This window comes from Panthera uncia (assembly GCF_023721935.1).
Source record: "Panthera uncia isolate 11264 chromosome B3 unlocalized genomic scaffold, Puncia_PCG_1.0 HiC_scaffold_1, whole genome shotgun sequence".
NCBI classification, from domain to species: domain Eukaryota; kingdom Metazoa; phylum Chordata; class Mammalia; order Carnivora; family Felidae; genus Panthera; species Panthera uncia.
In genome coordinates, this window is record NW_026057582.1 from 120323822 (window position 1) to 120351690 (window position 27869).

The 27869-nt window shown below is 34.8% G+C and overlaps 1 protein-coding gene and 3 non-coding genes across 4 annotated transcripts; all 4 read right to left on the bottom strand.

Annotated features, from left to right (window-relative positions):
- Positions 1-10799: 10799 nt before the first annotated feature.
- Positions 10800-10870, bottom strand: LOC125910634 (small nucleolar RNA SNORD108). Its single transcript, XR_007454129.1, has one exon. It is a non-coding gene; the product is annotated as a small nucleolar RNA SNORD108 (small nucleolar RNA).
- Positions 10871-13443: 2573 nt separating this feature from the next.
- On the bottom strand, positions 13444-13510 carry LOC125910626 (small nucleolar RNA SNORD64). Its single transcript, XR_007454122.1, has one exon. It is a non-coding gene; the product is annotated as a small nucleolar RNA SNORD64 (small nucleolar RNA).
- A 2562-nt stretch (positions 13511-16072) lies between these two features.
- LOC125910636 (small nucleolar RNA SNORD107) lies at positions 16073-16145 on the bottom strand. The gene has a single exon (XR_007454130.1). It is a non-coding gene; the product is annotated as a small nucleolar RNA SNORD107 (small nucleolar RNA).
- A 3817-nt stretch (positions 16146-19962) lies between these two features.
- On the bottom strand, positions 19963-26473 carry SNRPN (small nuclear ribonucleoprotein polypeptide N). Its single transcript, XM_049613955.1, has 7 exons — positions 26384-26473; positions 24026-24177; positions 21896-22007; positions 21318-21470; positions 20735-20873; positions 20241-20366; positions 19963-20138 (listed from the first exon to the last, which is right to left on the bottom strand). Exons 1-7 carry the CDS (start codon positions 26384-26386, stop codon positions 20101-20103), a joined length of 723 nt encoding a protein of 240 aa, XP_049469912.1. The 5' UTR covers positions 26387-26473; the 3' UTR covers positions 19963-20100.
- Between the last annotated feature and the right edge of the window lie 1396 nt (positions 26474-27869).

The window sequence follows — 27869 nt, forward strand, 5'->3', positions numbered from 1 at the left end:
CCTCAGGAACAGTAATGATTGACATTTCCAATTAGAACAAGGCATATGCTCAAACCTCTGTAAACACACTATTAGTTGATGTTTGTTCAAAAACTGGCATAATTTTAAATATCCACACAAAACACCCTTTTGTATCAGACCATGTTCCAGTGTCTAAATTATATTCATATGATGAATAAGCTACAACCATTATGATCTTTTGTTGAGGTATATTTCAGATGCTCAACTATTATTTATACTCAATGTATAACATACTTCAGTGTAAATTTGAGATGTGGAATAAATTCCCAGCAGCAAGTAACACCATTTTAAATGTTTACACACTTGAATTTCAATTATTATGGCCAAACTGCTATTCAAAAAAAATACTGATTTATACCTTAATTTATAGGTCAATTTTCTTCCAAAAATGTTCATAATTTATTATTGGCTACTGAGTTGAACATTTTTGACTTTTGTTTCTGATTATCACATAACATACAAATATAAGCAAACACTGGAAATTTTTAAAAAGGTCTTAGAATAAAATATTCATAAGCACAGAAGTTTTATTTTCATTCAGATGTCTATATATGGTAACAGATTAGAAAACAAACACATATGGAGTTAATCATTTTATATTAAAAATAACACACTTAGGGGCACCTGAGTGGCTCAGTCAGTTGAGCGTCTGACTTCGGCTCAGGTCATGATCTCAGTTAATGGGTTCGAGCCCCGAGTTAGGGTCTGTGCTGATGACAGCCCAGAGCCTAGAGCCTGCTTCAGATCTGTGTGTCCCTCTCTCTCCGCCCCTCCCTCACTCATGCTCTCTCTCTCAAAAATAAACATTAAAAAATATTTTTAAATACATACATTTAGATATAACATGAAGCAGGATTATGGAACTATTTAAGTTTAGATTTGAATATTTCCATAGTATTCCAAAAATAAAATGCAAAGCAATAAGCTAATGAGAGTACTATCATATTTATACTCCTAAAACTAAATGTACATGTGCACATATGTATTAACATTTATAACATGTATGTATATGCATGTATACACATATAAATTTACAAAAAGTAGATTTATATAGCATAGCAAAGTAACAACAGTAAGAATATCTTCCACAAATATATCTGTGATTTAAAAAAGACAGTTTCCTTCTCACGTATTCTTTCCTCTTTCTAAAGGTAAAAATCATCCTGGGATATTTTGTTTAAGTATAAAATCTATTATTTTCTTATACATAAAAACCTAACAATCTGAAGAAAAGGAAGGTGATATATCTATCCCTCTCCCCAAAAAACCCACTTAACACCAAAATGTTATATAACCCTAAGAGAACAATTGTTAATTACTTATTACACTGCCAACACTTACAAAAGACAACTTATGGTATTTTACAATAATGAAATATTTACAAATTTATACTTTGTGAAATACCATGCATCTAAAAACACTAGGTATTTTTAAATGATGTATTTGTTATTTACAAAGTTGTCTTGAATATTTTCATTCTGTTCAGTTAAATACAAAACTGAAGAGCTCAAAGAGGGACAACATTTCTCATAAAACAGACTTGCTATGATTAAAATACATAATCAGCAATACAACTGTAAGTTTAATAGTTGTATAGCAATACAATACAAAATTAGGACTTAGGTTTTTTAATGTATAATACAAGGACTAAACAGTGATTAAAATGTAAAATTTTCTTTTAGAGAATGCAAGAGTAACAGTACACCTTTTTAGTAACTTTCTCTTTCTGATACCAAAATTGGCAATAGCTCAAGAAACTTGTTATCAAGAAAATTGTTATCAATTGCACTGCTATTAAAACACTTGATAACAATGAAACTATGAAAGTTTACAATGAATTATTTACAAAATTATACGTTGTGAGACTCTACACATCTAGAAAAGACTAGATGTTAAAAACTAAAACCTTGTATCTATTATTTACAAAGTTGTCTTGAATATTGTCATGCAACCAAAGGAACACATACAGAATTGTGTATAGTTCCAAGAGGTAGTATAAAATCTCTTTAACAAAGTCATTTATATCTCCAATGTTAACAATAAAAATAAATATGGGGAAGATATGAATAGGTGAAGCACAGAGGATTTTTAGGACAATGAAAACATTCTGCATAATACCATGATGGATACATGTCATAATACATTTGTCCAAACCCACGAAATGTACAATACCAAGAGTTAACCATGAAAAACTATGGACTTTGGGTAATTATGAGGTATTGATGTAAATTCATCAGCAGGAACAAATGGTAAGTAACTCTGGTATGGTATGATGATAATGGGACTGATTATGCATGTGCTGTGTGAATAATGATGGGGATTACGCATGTGCTGGGGCAGGAGCTAGATGGCAAATCTCTGTACCTTCCCCTCAATTTTGCTATGAACCGATCTAGATCTGCTCTAAAAAATATCTTAACACAAGAATAATGTAAGGTACATATACTAGGGAAGCTCCAAATGAAATACATTACAATACACCTTGTAACATCAAATGAATTTACATGGTGTATGTTTTTTAATATACAGTTTATACTTATACAATGGCATACTATTCTACTATGAGAATGGGTTAAATGCATAATCTTTTCTATTTCTCTCAACAAAATGAGTGTATGATAAATATTGCATAGCTCCAAGACCCTATTTATCAGTGATCAATTTCCTTGCCATGACAACTTTAAAAGACAATAGTCCTAACACATTTACAATGAAAATGTTTACAAAATTATACTGTAACACTATGAATACATCTGGAAAAATTAGATGCTTAAAACCAAATGTTTCACTTGCCTATTATTTCCGAAGTTGTCTTACTGCTGTGTAACAAATAAACACAGAACTGCGTAATTTAGATTCTGAAAAATTTTCTTTAGTAAAATGAATTTCATCAAGAACCTCAGTACATCTGAGAAAATAAGATATACCTCATGTCCCTTAATAAGTAGAAATATTTTTATATAAAATGGGCACAATTTAACTATTGAAGTCTAATTTTTCTTCTAAATGAAATATGTGAGGCAATGAACTTTTAACCACCCTCTTTCCTGACTATATACGTGTGTGTACACACAAACATAACAAAAATAAGGCTCAGAAGCTTTTAACCCAATTTTCAAATAAATTGTCTTTAATAATCCCAGCATTCCATGGAATCCTACACAAAGGTGAACAACATCCTCAAAAGAAAACGGTTTCTACCTTCTATCATTTTGTTTACCAACATTTCTATATACTTCCTAAGTCAAATGCTATAACTATTATAAATACCAGTGTTTAACAACAAACCACAAAGTGCCATCCATAAGAAATTCTTAAAATAATTCTGAAATATGTCAAACTTATAGTTTACCAACAGCATGACTGTAACATACATGATGTTCACTATCTCTATAAACCAAAAAATAGATTCAAAGCCAAAGAATCTTACATTACTGATGAGAATGGAAAACATCCACCACCCCATCCATTCTCTCACAACCACTGAACATGCAGAGAAACTAATTATATTGATTTTTATAAGTTTGATATTTAAACATGTTTATCAGCAATGTCTGTATATCTAGAAATAAATATTTTATCAAAAACTACATACACAGAAGTCTATAAATCATAACAGCAGAGACTTATTTTACTATTTCATGTCTACAAGCATAAAAAAAAGTTCAGTATAAGAAATTACTCATTTCATATTTAAAATATGAATGGCAATAATTTCTGTACTTTAACAATGAATGTCTAACTAAAAAATCTCAAAGCCACAGAGAGAGAGGCAAACCAAGAAACAGACTCCTAACAATATAGAACAAGCTGAGGGTTACCAGAGGGGAGGTGGGTGGGGGAGGAGTTAAATAGGTGATGGGAATTAAAGGAGTGCATGTGTGATGAGCACTGGGTGTTGTATGGAATAGCTGAATCCTAAATTGTGCACCTGAAACTAATATTACACTGTATGTTAACGAACTGGAATTTAAATAAACTTAAAGAACTGAAATAAAGAATACAGAAAGAAAAAACATCAAAATAAAACCTAATGCTTGAAGATGCTCTACTACATCTATAATCAATGATTCTACCTTTAATATTTCAATAAAAATATACTTCCAAAAATACTGACAGAAATTATATATCTAAAAATGATTTATAAAATGACACTTACCTCCTATACGCAAAACAAAATAATATAATCCCTATCACCAAATACATCCCAAATAGACATGGTGTAGTAATTCAATTTGTCAAAGTAAAGTGTTTTTTTACATTGTCTCTCAAATTGATATCCAAAAAATATACGCAATCAGCAAATCCTATGCAGATATTCTAAAACAAAAACTAACGTCGGTCTATAACTTAACTAGTCATTTAACGGTATCCTCCGGCAACTAAAGCTCATGAACAACACCCTGTATTATCCACCATCAAACAACACAAAAAACAGATTAAAGCCGAGTGATAATTATTTGGCCAAAAGGTGTTCCTATTGTATAATTTTTAATAAACAGTTGTCTTATATATACATATACAATACACCTGTGGGTATATATACATATGTATATGAATGCAACCCCTGTAAAATTAAGGATTAAAAGTTTAAAGTAAAAATTATTTTATCCTGTTTTACACACAGAACAATCTAACAAAATATCCTGAACTTCAGCTGCTCAATTATTTACTTAGACATAATCTGACAGCTGTTATGAAAATTTTTCATTCTACATATTTACAAAACATGCTGATATAATTATTCCTCGGCTTTAAGAAAACATAATAACTGTGTCTAATTATATACACATTATATAAAACTTTTCTTTGATCAGGCCATCCTTTTAAGAACATAGATTTGACAGACCATTACAAACATCTCTAACAAAAACTTGTAAATCACCTATACTATTTTATGTAGTATTTTAAAGCAAGAACAATTCAGTTATTAAAAGTCAAATTACACTGGCAAATAAAAACTTTTCTAACCTATTATGTTTAACCACATGTAGAGATTTTTCTAGTAACTGTATTTCCTATTTGCATACAAACATATCTAAAAACCATAAACAAAGGCAGAGCCACAGTTAAAATGACATTTCCACTATGATGAATCTTCTATAAAAAACAATGTGAGATATTATACTAGACACTGCACATTTATTCCACCCTACAATTTGAGCCTAATAATCCAATGAACACAGAGGCTAGATATAGTATCATTTTTGTCAAACAAAAATGTCTATCCATATAAGTTGATATGTATTTACAGTGATGTCTATGTAGGTAGAGAATTAGATGGTAAAGAACATTACATTGTATATAACACTTTAACAAAAAGTATAACAATATTACTGAAAAGGAATTAATGTTGAGGCAATTTAACAATTCTATTGGAAAAAAACAACAACAAACTACACCTATTTAACATGACAGGATTAATAGGATATATGTCGATTCCCAACTTCTGAGCATCGAGTAAAGCCTCTAGGCTGTTCAAGAACTGTTTCTGCACATATGCATACACGTATAGCCCTCCAAAATTCCCTATTCTCTACCTTCTAAATTCTGTTTTTATTTGCCTACTACAAATAAGGCAGTCTAGAAACTCCTCTCGACAACCAAAATTATATTCTAACATTTAAAATGCCCCAAATATCAGTCATCTCCATGATTAATAGGATGGTTTAACACAGTACTTTTTCCATTATATACATAGCAATAAAAAAGCCCATCAAATCCTAAACATGCATAGAAGCTGGACTCTTATGCAGTAATTCCATCATGGGAATTAAATCTCATACCATAGAAACATTAACATACCATAAAGATATTAACAAATATTTACAGAATAACATCTACAACCACACAGAACAGCCTTAATAAAATTTCTTGTGTAACAGCTGCATACAGAACAATCCTTGCCCCGCACCAAAAGCCTCTCAAAAATCATTCAATGAAATGATTCTAAATGTGTATCATTCAAAGGTATTCTAACAGTTCTATTTTTATAATCATGTATTAAAAATATTTCTTCTAAATGTTAGCAATCGCAATACCTTAAAGTCACAATGCAATTATATTTAGTTATTTCATACAGTATATTCTCAAAATAAACATTAATAACTAGTGCCTTTTTTCCTGATTAATATATTAAACATTCCTCATGTCCATTTCCTCTCCCCTTATCCATAAACATTGAAACAATGAATATAGAATTGTGTGTATCTTTACAAAATGGCCTCATTCCTTTCTAAAATCTTTTCCAGAAGGCAGTTTTACCAAACATGCTTTTAAAAACTTACCTAGGAAACCAGCTCTATTATCACAGCAACCATTTTTAAAAACAATAGATTTGTTTATAATTGTAGTCTCTGTGCTTGAGCATCAGAGTGCAAGAAATATAAAGCAAAGAAAGAATAAAATACAATAAACTATTACATGTTGAATTTCATTCTTTTCACTAACATCCAAAGAACAGTTCATATATATTCATCCTTCACTGAGTATTTTATATTGATTTCAATACCATTACCCAATCACAATTTTCTTAAGCATTTATTTTTAAGCTATATATGTCCAGTAATTAGTCAATAAGTTTACATTCCTAAAATGGTGTGTGAGGTGAAGAAAAAAAAGAAAATATTTGTGTTTATCATGTATGTATTAAAGTCACGTATACAAGGCTCTTACTAGTAAATATTTTTATGGTAAATTGGTAATCCACACCAAAAAAAAAAATACTGAGATTTTTACCAAATCCAAAGATTGCCAATGAAATATAAATATTTGAAAAGCAAGATGAATTTCAGGACAGTATATATCTCTATTTTCTCTGTGATTTTGTAGTTGGTGAAGCTTCTAGCTCAAGTTGGGATGTGTTGTCCTTCCCTTTCGTTCCATATATTCCTAGAATGCTGTCTTATATTTACTTGAGATTGTCCATTCCAAACCAACACTACAAGTTCCATTCACTTGAAACTATTTTCAATTCAGTAGATAACTTCATACATTTGCATTCTGGGGAGTAATTTGGAATTAGAGATGCTGTGCTAATCATGTTGGACCATGAAATAAATATAGAGTACAAGATCTAGGGAGTGTCTCTACAGGAAGGTCCTGGTCAAAGACCCCTTGAATCAGCATGATGTTCAGGCTTCATAGCAGTCCATAAGTATAATTGCTCAGGATACTCCAGAAAAATTTGAAAACTACAATCTGATCAATGCAGAGGCTCTCAGGATATACTCTCCTGTTCACGTCAGTGGCAAAAACGTTTGCACAGTATCCTAAATCATCTTGGATTATAATCACATTGTTTATTGCTGCACAAATTTCGTAAGATTCATATCAGGGGAGTCTTAGGGCACAAAATTTAGGAATCCAAATGTTCAGTGACTTAAAGTGGCAAATTTCCAGTTTTGACAGTGGCAAAAGATCCTCTATTATCAGTTTATATAATCTTTGTCCTCTTCTCTGATTATTGCTTATCTCTAATACTCTTAAAAACATGCCAAATGCAGATTTTTGAAGAAATGTGACTTGGTTTGTCATATCTTTCCCAAATACTGCTCTGGCAGACAGATGAAACAGAGAATCTGAAGCTAGAAGTAAGGGGATCAGTTAGAAGCTTTAATACAGTTAAAATACGACAATTACAACAACAAAAGTCATCTAGAAAGGTAGCTTCAGAACTGCTATCTAATGGAGCTTGAACAGTTGTCTATTGTCCAATAAATTTTCTATGTTTCTGAATGAAATCCTTGTCCATGTTTCTTGGGTTCCATTTATGTCCACGAATGACACCCACTTTCTCACCTAGTTGGTATCACCTTTTTACATCTATGTAAAATTGATTCAAATGATCATACAATGATTTTTAAAGGGTGTTTATGAATGATTCGGAGACATTTCACATGCTTACTTGCCAGTATCTTCTTCTTTGAATTATCTGTACATGTTTTGTCATTTTGAATACAATTGTTCCAAGTCTTTTCTTTTACAGGGCTGTAGGAGATGTTTGTGTACATTACTAAAACCAAGAGAATAAAGAGCCAATAAATTTTGCCAACCAAAATAATGATACATTTTCACATTTTTATCTGGCCAAGTACTGTTACATACTGACAAGTAAACGGTCATATACTCCTCAACAATGTTCTCCTGATTTCTAAGAAATTTGCACAAATGTAAGTTCAACTGAAAATGTCCTTTTTGAAAAATTTAAACATAGAAGATTTATTCTCCTGTGTGCTATACTGAAACAGGTGTAAGTACCCAATAAAAAAGTAGACAACCTTAAGGAATACATTTTCTCTTTCCTCCATGCCCCCCCAAAAAATTTGGCACTCTCTAATTAACAGAGTAATCAAGTTGAGTTTAAGATAATTTTGTGGGGGCACCTGGGTGGCTCAGTCGGTTGAGTGCCCGACTTTGGCTCAGGTCATGATCTCGCAGCTCATGAGTTCGAGTCCCCCGTCGGGCTCTGTGCTGACAGCTCAGAGCCTGGAGCCTGCTTCAGATTCTGTGTCTCCCTCTCTCTCTGCCCCTAACCCACTCACATTCTGTCTCTGTCTCTCTCAAAAATAAACATTAAAAAAAATTTAATAAAAAAAAATAATTGTGTACCCTCAGCAAAGTAGTACAAAAAATGCCAGTGTTTTGTGACTCAAACCATTATAAAACATGAGAAATTTGAGCTTTAAACTGAAGCCACACTTTGCCTATACATAAAAGGAAAATTTCTTGTGTCTTTTGTTCATTTATGCATTAATTCAACACATAACTATGATAACAATATACCAATATAACAAAAATTACTAACTATCCAAACTTCTACCAGATGCCAATTATTATGCCAGGTCTTGGGAGATACAACAGTAAGGACACCAAGACTTTCTAGCGAAGCATTAATATGCTTTGCTCTCCCTATAAGGGAAGAATATGAGAAAATTAAGTCTACTATGCCTTCTTATAACCATGTTTATGAATCATGCTATAATCTTAGACAAAGAAAAATATTATTAGTTAAACCGGGGTTTTTATGCATTGTTTCTTCACTGTGACTTCAGCAATCTTTGAGGGATGAAATATTTCTATTACTTTGCCATCACATAGGGCCATCATTCACTCAGTTGAAAAAAACACTCCATCTATTTCAAATACAAAACCATTGTCCAGACAATCTCACTAGAGAAGGTTATACCTTATACAAGATGTAATTAAGAAAAATTCCCCAAATATTCTTATTCAAAAATAAGAAAACCAATTTCACTGCATTAACTAATTTTCAGAAATCATGTCACAATTTTAAAATATCTTATGTAATTTCTTCTTCACTCCAAGCCACAGGAAAAAAAGTCACCTCGTTCCAATTCTCAGTTCTTTATTTGCTATATCATGGGGGAATGACTCTGATTTGACCTATAACTATATTCTTCAGCATTTTCAAGCTTGGATAAATCCCTGGCTACTTTTCGATGTTTATAAGTAAACACAGACAGTCCGTTATTAACACTATTCCCATAAATAAGCACCATTATAAAAAGCAGATATCAATAACCAAATACAGCTGCCAAAGTATTCACAGATAAGCTATAATAAAATATATTATACTGAAATTTCCCCAGAAAACAGACTCAACCCCAAACTCAACACCCAGAAGTTCATGGGTAGTGGCAGTTTCTGGCCTACTTAAAATGATACAGAAGTGGATGCTTAAAATAAAACCAAACTAGGGTGCCTAGCTGGCTCAGTTGGTAGAGTGTACAACTCTTGATTTCAGGGTTGTAAGGTTGAGTTCTTTGCTGTGTAGAGATTACTTAAAAATAAAGTCTAAACACACAAACACAAACATAAGCCTATAATGCAAATAATTCAAGTTATGCAGTTCTGTGACCAACAGAACATAAACCAGATAAATCTTCCCACAAAAGTAAAAGTATTAGGCAGAAGTTATGAGGTCCAGAAAATCAACACACTATTCAGAGATCACATCTACTTCTAAAATGTTTTTTTTAAACATTAATGGCTCTCTGTAAATTTTTGTTTATTGGTCATTTTTATCCAATGTGAACTTGGTGAATATTTTTGTACTTGATTCGTTATCAAAAAGAAATTTACTTCCTCAAATTAAGTACATAATTTAAATGTATACTGGCAATTTGTTGTCTGAATAAAACTCAGTTGTTTCTTATCAGCATATGTCAACTTCTCAGACCTTGACCTACTGCTGAACCAGAAACTCTGACACAAACTGTACAGGCCCTCCAGGTGATTCTCATGTGTACTGAAGTTGGAGAAAGTCTGATTTAATCTAGACCGTCTAGAAATATACAACTCTACCTATTCCAATAACTGCATAATGAACATATTTGATCAGCACATCTTGCTAATCACAGTAATTTCAACATAAGACACAATACTGCCTATTCATCTCAAGAAAAGACACAGAGAATCTAACATGGCAAAGCTGGCTGAAACCCATACACTGCTGTTAATGACAAAGTAGCAGGTAAATGTTAGTAATTCTGATTCCTAACCAACCCCCACTGGTCCAATATTCAAGGAGGGCAGCTTTCCTCTTGCCAGCAACTGAAAGAATCCAAACACTGTTTTCAATTTACAGGTATCCTTCACACTTATACAACACTAAGGACATGTTACAATCACTGAAACCATGTATTTTTCCTTCTTATCTTCCTTTCTTCCACCAATGCTCTCACCATCTATTGCTAATTCATTCCTTCTATTACTCTCACCAAAGTGTTCCAACCATACATAAATCAGCTAGACTTGACCTCAGAATCCCTTTGTAGGAATGAACACTATCATCAGATTCAAGAAACAAGGAGTCTGACCATAAAGCCAACTTACCCCCTCCAAAACAAAAATAAATCCTGATCATCTTCTAGGGATTCCTATTATAGGGGATTTTCTTTCAATCACCTATAAAGAAACAGCACCACGAGAATGGGGCTATTTGGAAAGGGCTGAGCCAGCAACTACCACTGCTTGCTTTCTCCCAGTAATAACTGACTACCATAGGTTGTACCAAACATCCAAAATCAAATGACCCTTAGTCAACACTACTCCTCAACAGACTCCAATGAGTATTCCCTTCCTCCCTCATTCAAATGTATGCTTTTAATCAAATTCAGTTACTAGAAAGGGTAACTCATTTCTCTCAATCCATCCAGCATATCCCTACTGGACAGGATCAGGAACATTAAGTCAAAAAAGTATGAGGTTTATAAACATACTAAAATTTATGGCAGGGAAACAGGGACTTGATAAAGGAAAGACCTTAGGAAAGACCTTAGAAAAGACTTGTTCACCATTCTTCTTAAAAAAATTGTAATTTTTCTGAACCCCAACAGCTTTTCACTATAAACTATCACTTCTCACAGTATCAACACCCACATTATCTATACACAGACCACACACACACACACACACACACACGCACATACACACACACACACACACACACACCTTAACAAATTAAGTGACTAAGGATAATATCTTGATATAGTCAACTATCAATGGTACATCTTTATAAAGGTTTTTCCTAAATTACCTGTTTAATTACTACTCAACTCCCTTACTACTATCAGCAAATCACAAGGACCTAATCATAGAATACCAATCACAATAACAATCACGGTAACAAAAAGTCCATTACTTATACAAGTAAAGATAAATATTAAAGAAAAATGTAAGACTAAAGACCTCATTCAAAAATTCAGGTAAAAAAAATGCATGGTACTTATTAGCATATCATCTCTAGGGCTCAGTATCAACAACTGCAAAATGTCAATTTCATCCCCTTAAATCACAAAGAGTCAAAACTTCTAAATCCCCATCTATGTCTTGCCAAGATACAGAAAGGTCATTAATTTATTAAGACAACTAAAGTAATCCATCTGGAAACAATTAGCAAAACTGAAAGCAACCGATGGAATAGGAGAAGACATTTGCAAATGACATATTAGATAGAGGGTTAGTATCCAAAATCTATAAAGAACTTATGAAACTCAACACCCAAAAAACAAATAATCCAGTGAAGAAATGGGCAAAAGACATGAATAGACACTTCTCCAAAGAAAACATCCAGATGGCCAACCGACACATGAAAAAATGCTCCACATCACTCATCATCAGGGAAATACAAATCAAAACCACAATGAGATACCACCTTACACCTGTCAAAATAGCTAACTTCAACAGCTCAGGCAACAACAGATGTTGGTGAGGATGGGGAAAAAGAGGATCTCTTTTGCACTGTTGGTGGGAATGCAAATTGGTGCAGCCACTCTGGAAAACAGTATGAAGGTGCCTCAAAAAATTAAAAACATAACTACCCTACAACCCAGCAAATGCACTATAGATGTTTATCCAAGGGATACAGGTGTGCTGTTTCGAAGGGTCACATACACCCCAATGTTTATAGCAGTGCTACTAACAACAGCCAAGTATGGAAAGAGCCCAAATGTCCATCAACAGATGAATGAATAAAGGTGTGTGTGTGTGTGTGTGTGTGTGTGTGTGTGTGTGTACACATATACACACAATGGAGTATTACTCAGCTATCAAAAAGAATGAAATCTTGCCATTTGCAACTACGTGGATGGAACTAGAGGGTATCACGCTAAGGGAAATTAGTCAGAGAAAGACAAATGTCACATGACTTCACTCATATGATGAATTTAAGATACAAAACAGATGGGAAGGGAAGCAAAAATTATATAAATACAGGGAAGGGGACAAAACATAAGAGACTCTTAAAGAACAAACAGGGTTGCTGGAGGGATTCTGAGAGGAGGGATGGGTTAAATGGGTAAGGGGCATTAAGTAATCTACTCTTGAAATCACTGTTGCACTATATGCTAACTTGGATGTAAATTAAAAAATAAATTAAGAAAATAAAGTGTGCACACACACAAAAATAAAGTAATTCATCTCAATGTATCTTTAGCATTCTGCTGAAAACACAAGTCTTATTTTAGACCAAATCAGTATCTCAACAACAAACTAGCAATTTCTTATTCATGTTGTACTTGGAGCTGCCTCATAGCTTAGGGACATGCTCTCAGGAAACAGGTATGAGGTTGGAACTAAATGATTATAGTAGTATGTAATATAAAGAAAAAAGCATCATAGTAGCTACCAAGTTTTTACTCTTAAATTCATCACTTGAAACTCATAATGAAAAAGACAAAGGTGAGATATACAAATGCTACAAACACAGAAGATAACTCTACAAAAGGAAACTGCAGTAGTGGAATTTAGAATCCACCTCTCTTTAGTTCACTGGAAAAACCTACAGTTCCATTCTCCCTAATATGCACAATATTGCTCAAAATATCTTGCAAAATTTACAGTGCAAGAACTTATTTTCAGAATATTTATGTCCTAAGTATATGGGTTGACACTTAGGCTGGACTTCAGAGTACTCACACTGAGTTTCACTTCATCATACTCAGTAAACATAACTCATCATAAATCCAGTCAAGGTCTTTCCCAACAACTACTACAACTCTGTAAAAGGATTAATACCTTCAGACAGTACATCTCTAATAATGCAATATCTTTTAGCTTAGGAGAATGATGATCAACTTTATGTAACAATGTAAGTTAAATAATAGCAATATAATTCAACCCTCACAGAGTTAAGGTGAAAATATGGGGAAAAATTAAAGACAATAAAACTCCAAGAATGTGCCAGAATTATATCAAGATCTTTGCTGTCTTAGAACTAAATAGCTTATGATCCACTTCTACAAGCATATCATCCAAACTGAAAAATGAAATATTCAAATATTTTAAGGACCTAGACCACATTGGGTCTCAAAATATTAACTCAAAATATTCGAGTCAAGTGAGAATCAATGTAAATGGTCAAATAAAATTAAGACAGATCAAACTGATGAAACACAAACTCCAGTAAAAAGTCTACACGGCACTGATGATTCTGAAGGAGCTCTAAGATCTTGGATACAACAAACCAAATTGGTATGGTAATATAATCAAAATTATATCATGGAAAGAATATAGCAGACACTGCTTTTCCTGATATAGGTTTCCTAATAGACAATAAAATTACTAATATCAAGAACTGTACTTTTTAACTTTATTTCTGCTATCACAGCACAGGGGAGGCGGGTGGGAGTATAGGTTAAACAGCTGAGGAGAATTCAGGACTGCATTTGTGAGCCCTTAGTGATGTATGGAAATGCTGTATCACAACATTGTATACCAGAATCTAATATTATCCTATATGTTAACTAACTGGAATTAATCTAATATTATCCTATATGTTAACTAACTGGAATTAAAATAAAAATTTAAAAAGGGGGAAAAATTCTGTAAATAGCAGTACAAATAAATTTTATGTAACATGGGAACAGATAGTCCAATGAATTCAGATGTACAGATATCTAATCCCTCTAGCTCATTGTATTATCGTCACCAGATGTAAATCTATCAAAAATAATTCAAAGTCAAACATCTGGTTGATCTAAGAGGCTTTTTCTTGAGTCTTGGCTGCCTCATCTACTTTTTAAGATTAATCTTGCTCACCAAAGAAAATTAACCCAGTCAAGTCTTCCACTAACCATTTCTATTCCACATTAGAGCTTCCTAAATTATAGGCAAAAAGCAAATCATAAGAGACTCTTAAACACAGAGGACAAACTGAGGGTTGATGAGGATGGGGGCTTGGGAAGCTGGGGAAAATGGGTAATGGGCATTGAGGAGGGCACTTGTTAGAATGAGCACTGGGTGTTGTATGTAAGTGATGAATCACAAGAATCTACTCCTGAAGCCAAGACTATACTGTATACACTGTATGTTAGCTAACTTGACAATTATAAACAACAACAAATACATGATGTTAGCAACATGGATTCCAGAGACAAACTGAGGTGAAACGGAATGCAGAACAAACTAGTGGAACTGTTTCTTTCAGTCTACATTCCTGTCACCAGAGGATACCAAGGCCAAAATGCCACATGCCTTTTAGTATAAGGAAAAAGTCCCTTGAGGTCTCTTCATCTATCATTTGAGAAGTTGAATGAAGTATACTGTAGCTGTCCTATACAGCCTATACAGCCTACTCACATTTGGCGGAGATGGACTTGCTGCATTAACACCTGAAGCTGTAAATCAACATTCACATATAGAACAAACATATCCTTGGAAATGGATTTCAAATATTTCTCTTATTGGCCCTTCATCATCTCACTAAGAAAGAGATCTTCTTATCCCTGTAAAATCAAACAGAATTTTTTTTAATTTCCTTTTTTTTTTTTTTAACCAAAAATGACTGAAAAGTAAACTTTATGACAAGGTACCTAGCTTCACTAAAACAAGACCCAAGACACAGCAAATAGTTTTGACTGGCTCCTATTTAGGAAAAACTAACTACTTCACTGGTAAGCTATGGAGATACATATTAGATAGGCGTAGATTATAATCACAGACATTACACTATATGGAAGGAACTATAATGAATCTAAAAACTTGCACCCTAAAATTAAAAAAAAATAGTTAATTCTGACATTTCTTAAACATCTACTATGTGATAGGCTCTATACCCATTGATCATTGCAGACAACTAAAGAAAAACTAAAAACTTGTCCTCAAACACCAATGGTGTCCATTTGAAGACACTTACCATACTCACTGTATTTCATAATATATTTTCCATAAATATTAGTTCCCCATTTTCCTGGACATCATCACTTAAACATCTCTGTCATCCAATGTGTGATCCAAGAAGTAGTAGTCTCCCTTTACATGTCCTTGCTTCCACTCAGCATATGCATGTACCTTCTGGGATCTAAGGATGAGCTTCCTTTTTTGCTTTCAACAGCATATATGTTTTAAAAAAAGGGAAAAAATAATGAGCTCAGAATATGTATAAACATTTAAAAAAAAGGATGTCTAAGGAACTGGCAAAGTATACTGCTACACCTGCCATTTCTAAGTATTCAAAGTTTGCACAGTAAGCCAAAATTTTCTATTGAAAATAATGTTCTCTGTAAAGTCTACTGAGGCACATTGACTAGATTTCAGAGTGTCATTTAAGCTCAAATTTTAAAATCATTATGTTCAGACAAGGTCCTGTGTCATCATGAACCTAGCCAAGGCCTCTGTAATGCACTATTACTTTTCTTTAAAAGATTAGTTTACCTGTAGTGGTTTACGTTTGTCCTAAATGCAGCTAATACGGTTTTAAGCATCCTTGAGAAACTACTGGGTAGGATCCACAGTGACATGTCAGAAAACTGAGTGGTTAAATTCTCTCCTCCTTTCAGAGTCATCAACTATGTGGACAAAAGGGCACTTCATAAGACTGAAAAAACTGCAATACAAAAACCCATGATAACATGACTTGCTTTACTTATTTAATATAATTCAAATATTGAGATTTATTAAATGAATAGCCAGTCCCAATGGGACTGAAATGCAAAGAGAAGTAACAATCTGGCAATGTGTTATCAACTGGGTAACATGTATTTTAAAACTTTATATGATCTAATAGATAAAATCATTAAGTTTTATTTGCAAAAAGAACAATAGTGTTTTTCCTAATCTTTAAAATCAGATTATGAAAATTCTACGCAAGCATTACTATTATCACATAATTCCATAAATTACTTATATTATTCTACTATAAGTTAAGACCTACAAAAAATAAAACAGGTTTACAAAAATTACAAGACTTCTGATATCATCTATATGTGAAACCTGAGAAAGTTAAACTCTTAGAAACAGAATATAATGGTGGTTGCCAGGGGCCTATGGGTATAAAGAATGGGAAGATATTGATCAAAGGTATAGACTTTTATTTATTTATTTATTTATTTATTTATTTATTTATTTATTTATTTTTAACGTTTATTTATTTTTGAGACAGAGAGAGACAGAGCATGAACGGGGCAGGGTCAGAGAGAGAGGGAGATACAGAATCTGAAACAGGCTCCAGGCTCTGAGCGGTCAGCACAGAGCCCGACGCGGGGCTCGAACTCATGGAACACGAGATCATGACCTGAGCCGAAGTCGGACACTTAACCGACTGAGCCACCCAGGCACCCCAAAGGTATAGACTTTTAATTATAAGATGGGTAAATTCTAGGGATCTAATGTACAACATGGGGACCATTGTTAACAACGTATTATAATATTTGAAATTTTCCGAGTACATCTTAAATGATCTCACCACACAAACACAAAAAAGAAATGGTAGCTGTATAAAGTGATGGATGTATAACTTATCTTATTGTAGTAATCTTTTCACAATGTAAACGTACAGCAAACCATCATGTAGTATATCTTAAAATTACACGATATTCTTGATCAATTATATATTAATGAAGCTGACAAAAATGTACAGAACTTCTAAAATTTGACATGATTAAAGAGCAATGAGTTTACAAAGGAAGGAGGAAGCAACATTACTTTTTATAGTTATACTAAGTCCAGTTTACCTATCATAGCATAAACACAGAATACTACAAATAACTTAAAAACAAAGATTTAAGAAAGCAGAACTATTAAATCCCAGAACTCTATTTGAAACTGTAATTTAAACCACAATGAAAACTTATATTGATATGCAATGCATACATATTTATGAAGTTACTGTTAATAAATGTGACCAGGAAATCAAGAAGTCACTGCCCAATTGTGTTTTAGATATAACGTACAACTAATTTGAAAGCACAATCGAAAAATCCTAAGGGTCAAGTATTTACTGCCATGGAAGTTTGAAAACTTTTATGGTATTATGTGTTCCATTGGAACTCTTGGTAGAAGCTTAGATCTAGCAATCCATAGCAAAAGATCCATATTTTACACTTAACATGCAATTATATATCTATGCTAAGTATTTTTTCAATTTATGTTCCACGATCAAGGTTATCAAATAATTCAAGAAGTTCTAGGCAGAGTACATTATAACCAAATCAAAATACCCATTAGAAGAAAACATCTTGCAGAATCTAGAGTTCTTTTCACTCACCTCTAACTTGCAAAAGACGCCATCATCATTACTTAAGGAGATATTAGAGAACAGGTTTTCTTTGTATATGGTGCACAATCACTCATGTCAAAATCTAAGAGCCATCCATGTCAGCAGATCTACCCAGATAGCAAAGTTTTCCTCCAAAACAGAGAAAGTACCACAAATTATTCAAAATTTGGTCCAGAGTCAAGTGCAAAGAAAACAAAGCTCTTTGCATACCACCCACAAAACTCTTAGAACAAAAGCTATCTATCAACTATATCACAATAAATTTTATCTTAACAGAATGGCTTGCCTCCAGAGACCCAGATAAAGTACTTTGCCTGGGGTTCTGTAACCAAGATGTTTCTTTGTAACATTCACAATCTCTTAAGTATCATATCTGTATTGTACATCTCCTAAACCAAGTAAGACCTGGCTACTTTATGTTCCCTACCTGATAGTGTCCATTAATACTAAACACTACCCTGGGAGAGACAATATAAATTTGATGACATTAACTGCAGTAATTTTGAGGGTCCCTTTTCCTTGGGAGGCTACTGGTTTAAAGGCCATGATTTAAAAGATGGAAACAGGGGGGCACCTGGCTGGCTTACTAGGTAAAGCATAGATAGGACTGCTCTTGATCTCAGGGTCATGATTTGGAGCCCCATATTGGGCACAGACATTACATAAAAATAAAATCTTTAAAAAAATTAAAAAAAATCAAAGATGGAAATGGTGACATGCATACAACCTCTGTTGGTAAAATCAAATGAGAAGGCACAACCAATCTACCAGTATTTTTTTTTAATTTTTTTAATGTTTATTTTTGAGAGACAGAGAGACAGAGCTCAAGAGGGGAAGGGCCAGAGAGAGAGGGAAACACAGAATTTGAAGCAGGCTCCAGGCTCTGAGCTGTCAGCACAGAGCCCGATGTGGGGCTTGAACTCAAGAACCGTGAGATCATGACCTATGCCGAAGTCAAACGCTTAACTGACTGAGCCACCCAGGCACCCCCAATCTACCAGTCTTAAGTTATTAAGGAGTTAATATCAATATTTAACTAGTATTTTATAAGCTAACTCCTACAATCAATAAGGACTGATTCATTACCTAGTTGAAAAGTTAGCAGTAAAACCTAAAAACCTCCTTCCTCTTCCTTTTAAAAGTGACTTCACTGTTGCATAACCAACTCAATCTTTACCTACATATGTGAGCATCCCTTAATTATCTAACTGGAAGAGACTGTCCACTCTTTTAAACACTTAACAGTATATCACTAAGTGATACAGTTGGATATAATTTGTGCTCAATAGTGTCAATGACATTTTAGGGTATAAAGTCGCCTTTATTTTAAGTAACAACCTATCTCAAATATGAAATCTCCTCTAGTTTTAACAATGTGTAAGTAAATACTTACTGGTAAGTTGTGATGATTATTCCAGAATCACATCACCTACTCTGATCACGCAAAGCACAAAAACACTACAAAAGCTGATCAACTGAGGTAAACTTCCAAGAAAAGTAGTATCTCCAATCCAAATCCTTTGATTTAATGAACAAAGTCTGATTTAGTACCACAGTTTCCTTCCATAGGTGGCCTTACAAGGCCTTTAATTCCATCCCTTCTTCCCTTCAGGTATGTATGGCACATTAAAGTGGAGGAGGCCATGTGTAAGTCTTAGCCCAGTCACTTAAACCCCGGTCAAGAGTTTTCTTGTGTCAAGGTTACTGACAGGTATCAGTCAATGCACAAAGTGAAATCTGGGAAGCTTAATCAGGTATCACAACCATTTTATCTTAAGAATTAAAGAGAAAATTATTTAAATGCATTGCTTAACAGAATTCACCTCATCCATAATAACTTTAAGACCAGAAAAATCCCAGTCTTCATTCTGACCTCAACAAAGTCAACAGGCAAAAAAAAATGTACAACATACAGCAGTACCTTGCAGTTTAATTGCTCTGTGCATTTTATTAGCTAATATTAATGCAGCAAAGAGGGAACAAAAGCTCACAAACACTCTACACAGTTTCACAAGAGACATTGCAGGGAAAAAAGTGACTTAAGAAGGACCAATAGTATCCTAGGGTCTTGGTGGACGCATTCCAGGGGGAGGTGGACCTGGAAAAAAAAAAAGCAAAGTTCCATGGGACCATTAGAAAAACATCATATAAATATTCAAGGGCCCGGCTGGCACCACTGTGCAGAAGTATAACCACTCACCTCTAATTCCTGGTGGTGGGGGTCTCATTCCTGGAGGGGGCATGCCTATTGGCGTCCCTCGAGCAGGGGGAAGCCCAATTGGTGGGCCCATGGGTGGTCTCATACCAGGTGGAGGAGCCATAATGCCTAGAAAAGAAAAATGGCAGAAATAAAGGCCTCATAAATGAACTCAGCAAATAACACAAAATAAAACACAAAATAGTATTTAAAGAAATGGGCCTAAATATTAAGCAGAGAGTTGAAGAATTTCTCCTGGACCATTACCACATAAGCCATCCTCAACACAAGAGTCCACAGCTTTTCATTAAAAAGTATTGTTTAAAAGTAGGAAATATACTCCAAGCAACTAGTGAGGTACTTAAAGGGCTGGTTCTTTGTTCAGTATCTTCTTATGGTATTTTTAGTTATCACTTCCTCAAGATGATACAATGTTTTCACAAAACACCTATATATATCTGAGAACCAAATTCTCTTACTTCCTTAGGATTCCTTACCTGGAGGTGGTGTTGCTCGGCCCACAGGAGTGGGTGGGGTCCCCCGTCCTGGTGGGTACTGAGTTGGGGCTCCAGCAATGCTGGCAGTAGCAGCAACTGCAGCTGCTGCTACAGTGCCTCTTCCCTGTGGAGTCATTACCTGAGGAGGCATGGTCAGATATAGTAAAGGTAAGGCGCATCCTCTCATTATTCACATACAAAATAAATGGTGAATACCACAGCTTATTAAATATGAAATAATAGTTGGGTTTTTTTTACTTCTTCCATTATTTTCATTAAAAAAATCTTGGCACTAACACATCCTCCTTTAAACCCAACATGCCCTATTTTAATCTAGTAAGTCCTCTTACATTTTCTCAACTCTGGTTTACCCAGCCATATTTCTCTTTACTTACCAATACTGGTAAGTAACTCTTATCAAGGTGGCTTTCTTTAATCTTTTCCCCTCCTAATGTATATTTGTCTTTCATCACTCTCTATAGCATATGCTGCTTACATAGCATAAGATGTGCACTCAGGCTTTTAAATCTACTCTGCCTCTGGGCACTTTCTCTCAATTATATAAAACCTCCTAGTTCCTCACCTGTTGGGATGGCCCCCCAACCCCTCGGACAGGGCCTGCTAATCCAGCAGGAGCCTGGGGAATTGGAACACCAGCTGGCACTCCTCTGCCAGCTGCCCTGCCAACCCCAGGACCCCCTGCAGCTCCAGCAAGAGGTACCCGAGCAATGCCAGTCTGAAACAAGAAAAATTAGTTTGAAATCAAATGATTTACCAAAGTTATCAATAATCTTATTCCTAAAAGATCACTGCTTTCCACCATTTTTCCTACCACCCAGCTTATATTAGTTCTATATTCACAGCAATAGACAAGTGTACCATCGAGGCATTCAGCAGATTAAATGTACATCTGTCAAACTGTGAATACAAATAAGACACTTCTAACCTTATCTAGGCAGTACCCAACCCACAGAATAACTCTTTAGAAAGTCCTTAATCTCGAAATATAGACAAGTAAGAACTGACATTAAGTGCTAGGCACATTTTATTTAACAAGTGTATACTATTTACTGTGCCTCATTGTACCTTGATTTAGCATCATCTCAAATAACGTAATGTCCTTCCACACTAATGTTCTGTCCTGCCCTATGTACTCCTTACATCTTTCGGGGGTGGTCCTTCCACTGTCATGGAGACCAAGTTCTCCCCACGTAGTAACACCAGACCCAAAACCCGCTTTTCTTCACGTTCTGGCTGCTTCGCATTCTTTGGCCTATAGAGCAGAAACAAATTTTAGTAAGGTAAGTTAGGGATCACTCACTAAAATATTTACATTTCACATTAATAACATACACATGACAAAAATTGATGGCAATATATTCATGCTATTACTAAGTTATGACAAAACAAAGGCAAAAACAAAACACTAGACTCACTGACATATAAGGGTAAATGTTAAAGCCCTTTTCCTATTAAAAATTTACAGAATGTTCCCTCAATGTTATACTACAGCAAAACTAATTTCTTCTTCATGAAACTCAGATGAAAATGATATGGCTAAAACTTTCAAAGATGTGTTTTCATGTTAAGATGGGAAGTATGTTTTTTAAATCATTTTCAACTAAGTAAATCTGGGTGACAGACAACTAAAATGGGAACACGAACAATGAGGTCATACCAAATGATAAAGAAAAAACAGGCTTTGAATTAGAGACACTGTTGTATTCCTGGCCTTTATATCACTTATATAACCATGGGAAATCTTAAAAATTAAAAAAAAAAACAAAACTCTGTACAAAGTCACAACGGTCAGAAGCAAAAATCTACATACTTAAAAGCTACTGACACAATATCATTCAAAAATTGTGAGTACTATCACAGAGAAAAATGCACAATTTAAAGCATTATCCATGTGAAATTATCCCCATAACTTAGTGAAAGATGTTAAACAGAAAAATTAATATGGCTAAAGTTCTCATCAAATGCCTTCAGTATTTATCAATGTCATAAGGGTTTATTTTAGATTAAACAAACAAAAAAATAACACTGAAACATTCACCATCTTAGAATTTCTGATATAACCCTACTTGTTGCACAGGAAGGAGACTGAGAATACATGAAAAGGGAAAGATAAAGCATATGTTATGAATTCTATTCAAATTTGCCTGACAGGAACAGACTACAGCAGGCAGGTGAAGGTGTGCATCACCTACCTTTTTCTTCATTTTTAATAAAACCTAAGTGAAGTGGGCAAATTAAAATTCTGAATAGTATATCATAGACTGTGGCAATAAATTAAATCAAGCCAAGAGTCAAGAGTGATACCTTGTCAGTTCTGCCCCATGATAAAAAACAAAGCCATCTTGAGTGTCCAGAGATATTACAAATACCAACTCAAATACTCTGAATGAAAAGTCAACTGAATGGAAATAGGATGCCACTAAGATCCACAAATTCTTGTGATCTTATTGCAGAGGGTCAACAGTGCTCTATGAAAGGAAGCTCCCTAGTCACAGGTACAAAGAGGAAAGCCTAATGTGGTAAGGTACAAGCACACAGGATATTCCTGAAGAAATTAAATGGGCAATTCAAAAATATAATAGAAGTAAAGAGGGTTAAGAATTGACACCACGTCAACACTGAACATAACGATTTTGACAAAACAAGGTGCATGCAAAGAGGCTGGCTGAACAAATGTTAAATCTGGCCTAGAGTATTCTAATCATATCATAACTCCTCAACCATGAAGAGTAAATTGTTATTCATAAGATCCCTTCAGTCCAAAGGAATGCTACAGAACTTAATAAGATTTATTAACTTTTTAAATAAATATAACTTGATACTCTGCTCATACAGTACGCTTCTATTCTAAGTTCAGTTCATAACTGTGTTTGCAAACTTAAAACAGTAGTGTAAATACAATGACTTCAAGACTGGGAGACTGTAGGGGCACCTGGGTGCTCAGTCAGTTATGCATCCAACTTTGGCTCACATAGTGATTTCGTGGTTCATGAGTTCAAGCCCTGCATCGGGCTCTGTGTTGACAGTTCAGAGCCTAGACCCTGCTTCAGATTTTGTGTCTCTCTCTCTGCCCCTTCCCTGCTCATCCTCTGTCTCTCTTTCTCTCTCAAAAATAAACATTAAAAAAAAAAAAAGACTGGGAGACTGATCTTCTAGGCCAAGAGGTTAGACAACAGACTAACCCTACCTCCTTCAGTTACCCTCTATAATCCCTTACTCCGATTATCCTCTCCCTCAATATCCCATTATCCAAACCCAAAGTGGTCTTACTTGATCTTTCTGAATTCATCACAATCACAGAGGATCAAGTTCATATGCTTGTCAAAAGCCTTAAAGGTGCCAATGAAGATTCGGCCATCTTGCAGGATACATCGCATTCTATAGTCAATGTGTTGCAGCATCTTGCTGCTCTTTCCCACAGTCTGAAATGAGTAAGAAAAGCTGTCTGCAATTACTTTATAACCCTCCCCACCATTTCTTCCCCACTCCTATATCAATCCAAACTTTGTTTCCTTAACACCTTTTCCCTCCCATGTTTTCTCCAAAAATACCTTCACAGTCAAGATACTGGACCAAATTTAGACCCAGGTCAACTCTACTCTGTGGAATCCTCTACTTCTCAGAATGACTATGCAGTTTCCCATCATCCTATTTCTTCCTCATCAGATTCACAAATCTAGTTTCCTTTTAGTATTCTGATTCCTCTCCTTTCCCAATTCGAATCCCAAATTCCACCCTCCTTCAGAACACTTGACCCTGTGGACTATTTCTTTTCCCCTAGATATCTATCCAAACAGTGGGAAATTGCTACCTCCATCAAAAAAAACTTTCCAACTCCCATCAACCCAATGCAAATAGAAACCACTATTTAGTTCCCCAAAGGCCTCTGTCCTAGTTATATCAAACCCTGTATCTCCTCCTACTCAGAACTTGGATCAATGTTTCTCAAGCTTGTTTTGGTTTCATTTACCCTACTAAGGCACTTTTTAAAAATATTTTTATCATGGGGCAGCTGGGTGACTCAGTCAGTTAAGTATCTGACTTCAGTTCATGTCATGATCTCATGGTTTGGGAGTTCAAGCCTAGCATTGTCAGTGAGAAGCCTGCTTGGCGTTCTCGCCCTCTCCCTCTCTCTTCCCGTCCCCCACTTGCTCGCACTCTCTCTCTCAAAATAAATAAATAAAAACTTAAAAAAAAAAAGATTCTCTCTCTCTCTCTCTGAGCACCTGGGTGGCTCAGTTGGTTAAGTGTCTGACTCCAGATTTCTGCTCAGATTATGATCTCACGGTATGTGAGTTTGACACCGAGACCCACACTGGGCTCTGCACTGATTAAGCAGAGCTTGCTTGGGATTCTCTCTCTCGCTCTGTCCCTCCCCCTCTTCTCTCAATAAATAAACAATAAATAAAAAATAGGCCACTAATTCTTACACCTTAAAAAAAAAAAAGATTCTCTCTGCCTCTCCCTCACTTGTGGGCACACACGTGCTCTTTCTCTCCCTAAAATTTTACAAATTTTATCCTAAATCACCCACTCCACTGAAATTTTAAAATGTTGATAATATTGTATCTCTATTTATATCCTGTGGTCCTTTGGAACACCACAAGCCATTGTAAAATCAAATATTCTTTCCACTTCTCAAAATCAACTCTTGCTGCCTTGGAATGTCCTTCCTGTTGAGAATACATGTTCTCAACTATCTAAACTTTAACAGAATACATGCTCTCAATTATCTAAACTTTAATAGAACCACAAACCTGATTAGGATGCTGTATCTCTTGACAGACTAATTGTGTGTGTGTATTTACCTAAGCCTAATGTCCTAAATCCCTCCATTTTCTTTATTTAAAAAAAAATAATGTTTATTTATTATTGAGAGATGGAGAGACACAGAGCATGAGCAGGGGAGGGGTACAGAGAGGGGAGACACAGAATCTGAAGCAGGCTCCAGGTTCTGAGCTGTCAGAACAAAGCCCGACACGGGGCTCGAACTCACAAACTGCGAGATCATGAACTGAGCCGCAGGCAGTCGCTTTATCAACTGAGCTACCCAGGTGCCCCCCCTCCATTTTATGTCTACTATAACCTAAGTAAGCGTCCTCCATCTTCAGGATGGTCCATTATTATTGTAAATCATGTAAATCATGACCAAAACTCTCTTCTGTATTTTCTCACATATAAGATCCCTCTTAAGATGTTTTCCAAACCAGGGTGCCTGGGTGGCTTAGGGACAACTTCAGCTCAGGTGATGATCTCAGTCTGTGGGTTCAAGTCCTGTGTAGGGCTCTGCACTGACGGTACAGAGCCTGTTTGGGATGCTCTCTCCCTCTCTGCATGGCCCTCTCGCTTGCTCGCTTTCTCTCTCTCTCTCTCTCTCTCTCTCTCTCAAAACAAATATATAAACTAAAAAAAAAAAAAAAAAGATGTTTTCCAAATCATTTTATCACTAAAATAGGAAAAGGGACATAGCTCTTCTTCAGTTGATATTCCACACAATGAGATGCCATCTCTAAAGACTGATTTCTTGTTTCTAACATCAAGAACACAAAGACACCCCACACTCTGGTAAACTATTATGTTAGGCCCTTCCAGTAGCTTTTCACCCTTCTGCCTTAATATACATCTTACCATGGTTGCTGTTCCACCAAATCCAATGTCCGAAGAAAGGTTTCAGGATTCTTAATACCTAAGGGAAGGCTACAGATAAAGGTATGACGCAGGTTCTCCTACAAACAATGCAAGCTTGGGGCAGAAGCTTCAAACAGTAGACGGAGCCTGCAGAGGAAAGCATGATCTAGCTGCACTGCAATCTACCATGTTTAAAAACAGGCAGACAATTTTTCATGAAAATAACCATAACAGACATATTTAAAAACACCTCCCATGTTCCATACCCACCACATGAACACCAAATTTCACTATTCCTTCACCTTAACTTCCACATTTTACACACTTAAAATTGACAGTGTTTATTAAATTTTTATATTATGCAGACATTTTTAAATGTCTCAAAAATCACTTTAATTTTCCATTCCAAAAATGTAGTGTTTTTTTTTCATCCTTACTTTAGGTGGTGCTTCATTCTCTGGTCCTAAGTTAACCCATCATCTCAACTTCAACATTTTGATATATCCCTAAGCTTCATAGCCATCTGAATTATTCTCCTGAATTAGTTAAAATTTTGTTCTTAGCGAAGCCACCTAAAGGTTTTCAACCTCAAAATCTCCCTCCTTGACCCTGCCAAAACCTCTTCAAAGTAATTCTAAATAATTTTTTTACCAAGAACCAACTGCATTATCATGTACCTGCTTATGACGTCCTATGTTAAAATGGAGCATAAAACAACTGATTACTTGCTTATACGGATATATAGGTAATTTTCTTAGCAATCAAAAGAACATGATTATAACAGTGTTATCATTTTTCCCAACATACTAAGGAAATTCCTCTGGGTATGGCAAACAAATCAAAACTAGAAAAAAAAAAATCTCAAACTACTAATTATACTTATTTAGAAAGCAAACACACAAATTATATTACTCTTGAATGGGAATTTGGTTTTATGCAAAAAAGTAGCCTAGTATCAAACAAAATCTGATGTAATTTTATTTTTAATAATACAAACATTTTCAGTAAACTTGTCCTCTGTCTTCCATGGAGACATTTTGCAAACAGCTAAGTATACTGATTCAGTAAATTATGAATCCTGTATTTTAGGATGTGAAAATAAAATCATCAAAATAGTGGCTGTGAACCATAACATCAAAACAATAAGGTAAAAGAAATGTTTTGAGGACAGTTTTCCATGTGGAACTATATGACACTCGATCAAAAGAGAACAGAATGGTATGAAAGAAAGAGTTCAGTAAGAATAGGTAAGATGTAGAAAAGAGATTTCCCTATATTTACAAAAATTTGATGGCAGTTAAGTACATTATGAGAATTTTGGAGTATCAGATTTTCTAAAAAAATAAATTCCTGGTATTAGAATATCTCCCAACCTTTGTTCTCCAAATGCAAACTATCATGCGCTTTTTGTGCATTTTTTTTCTTAAAGACTTTCTGCCTATACTGTCCTTAACACTGTCCATACTTCTCCAACATTTACCATAAG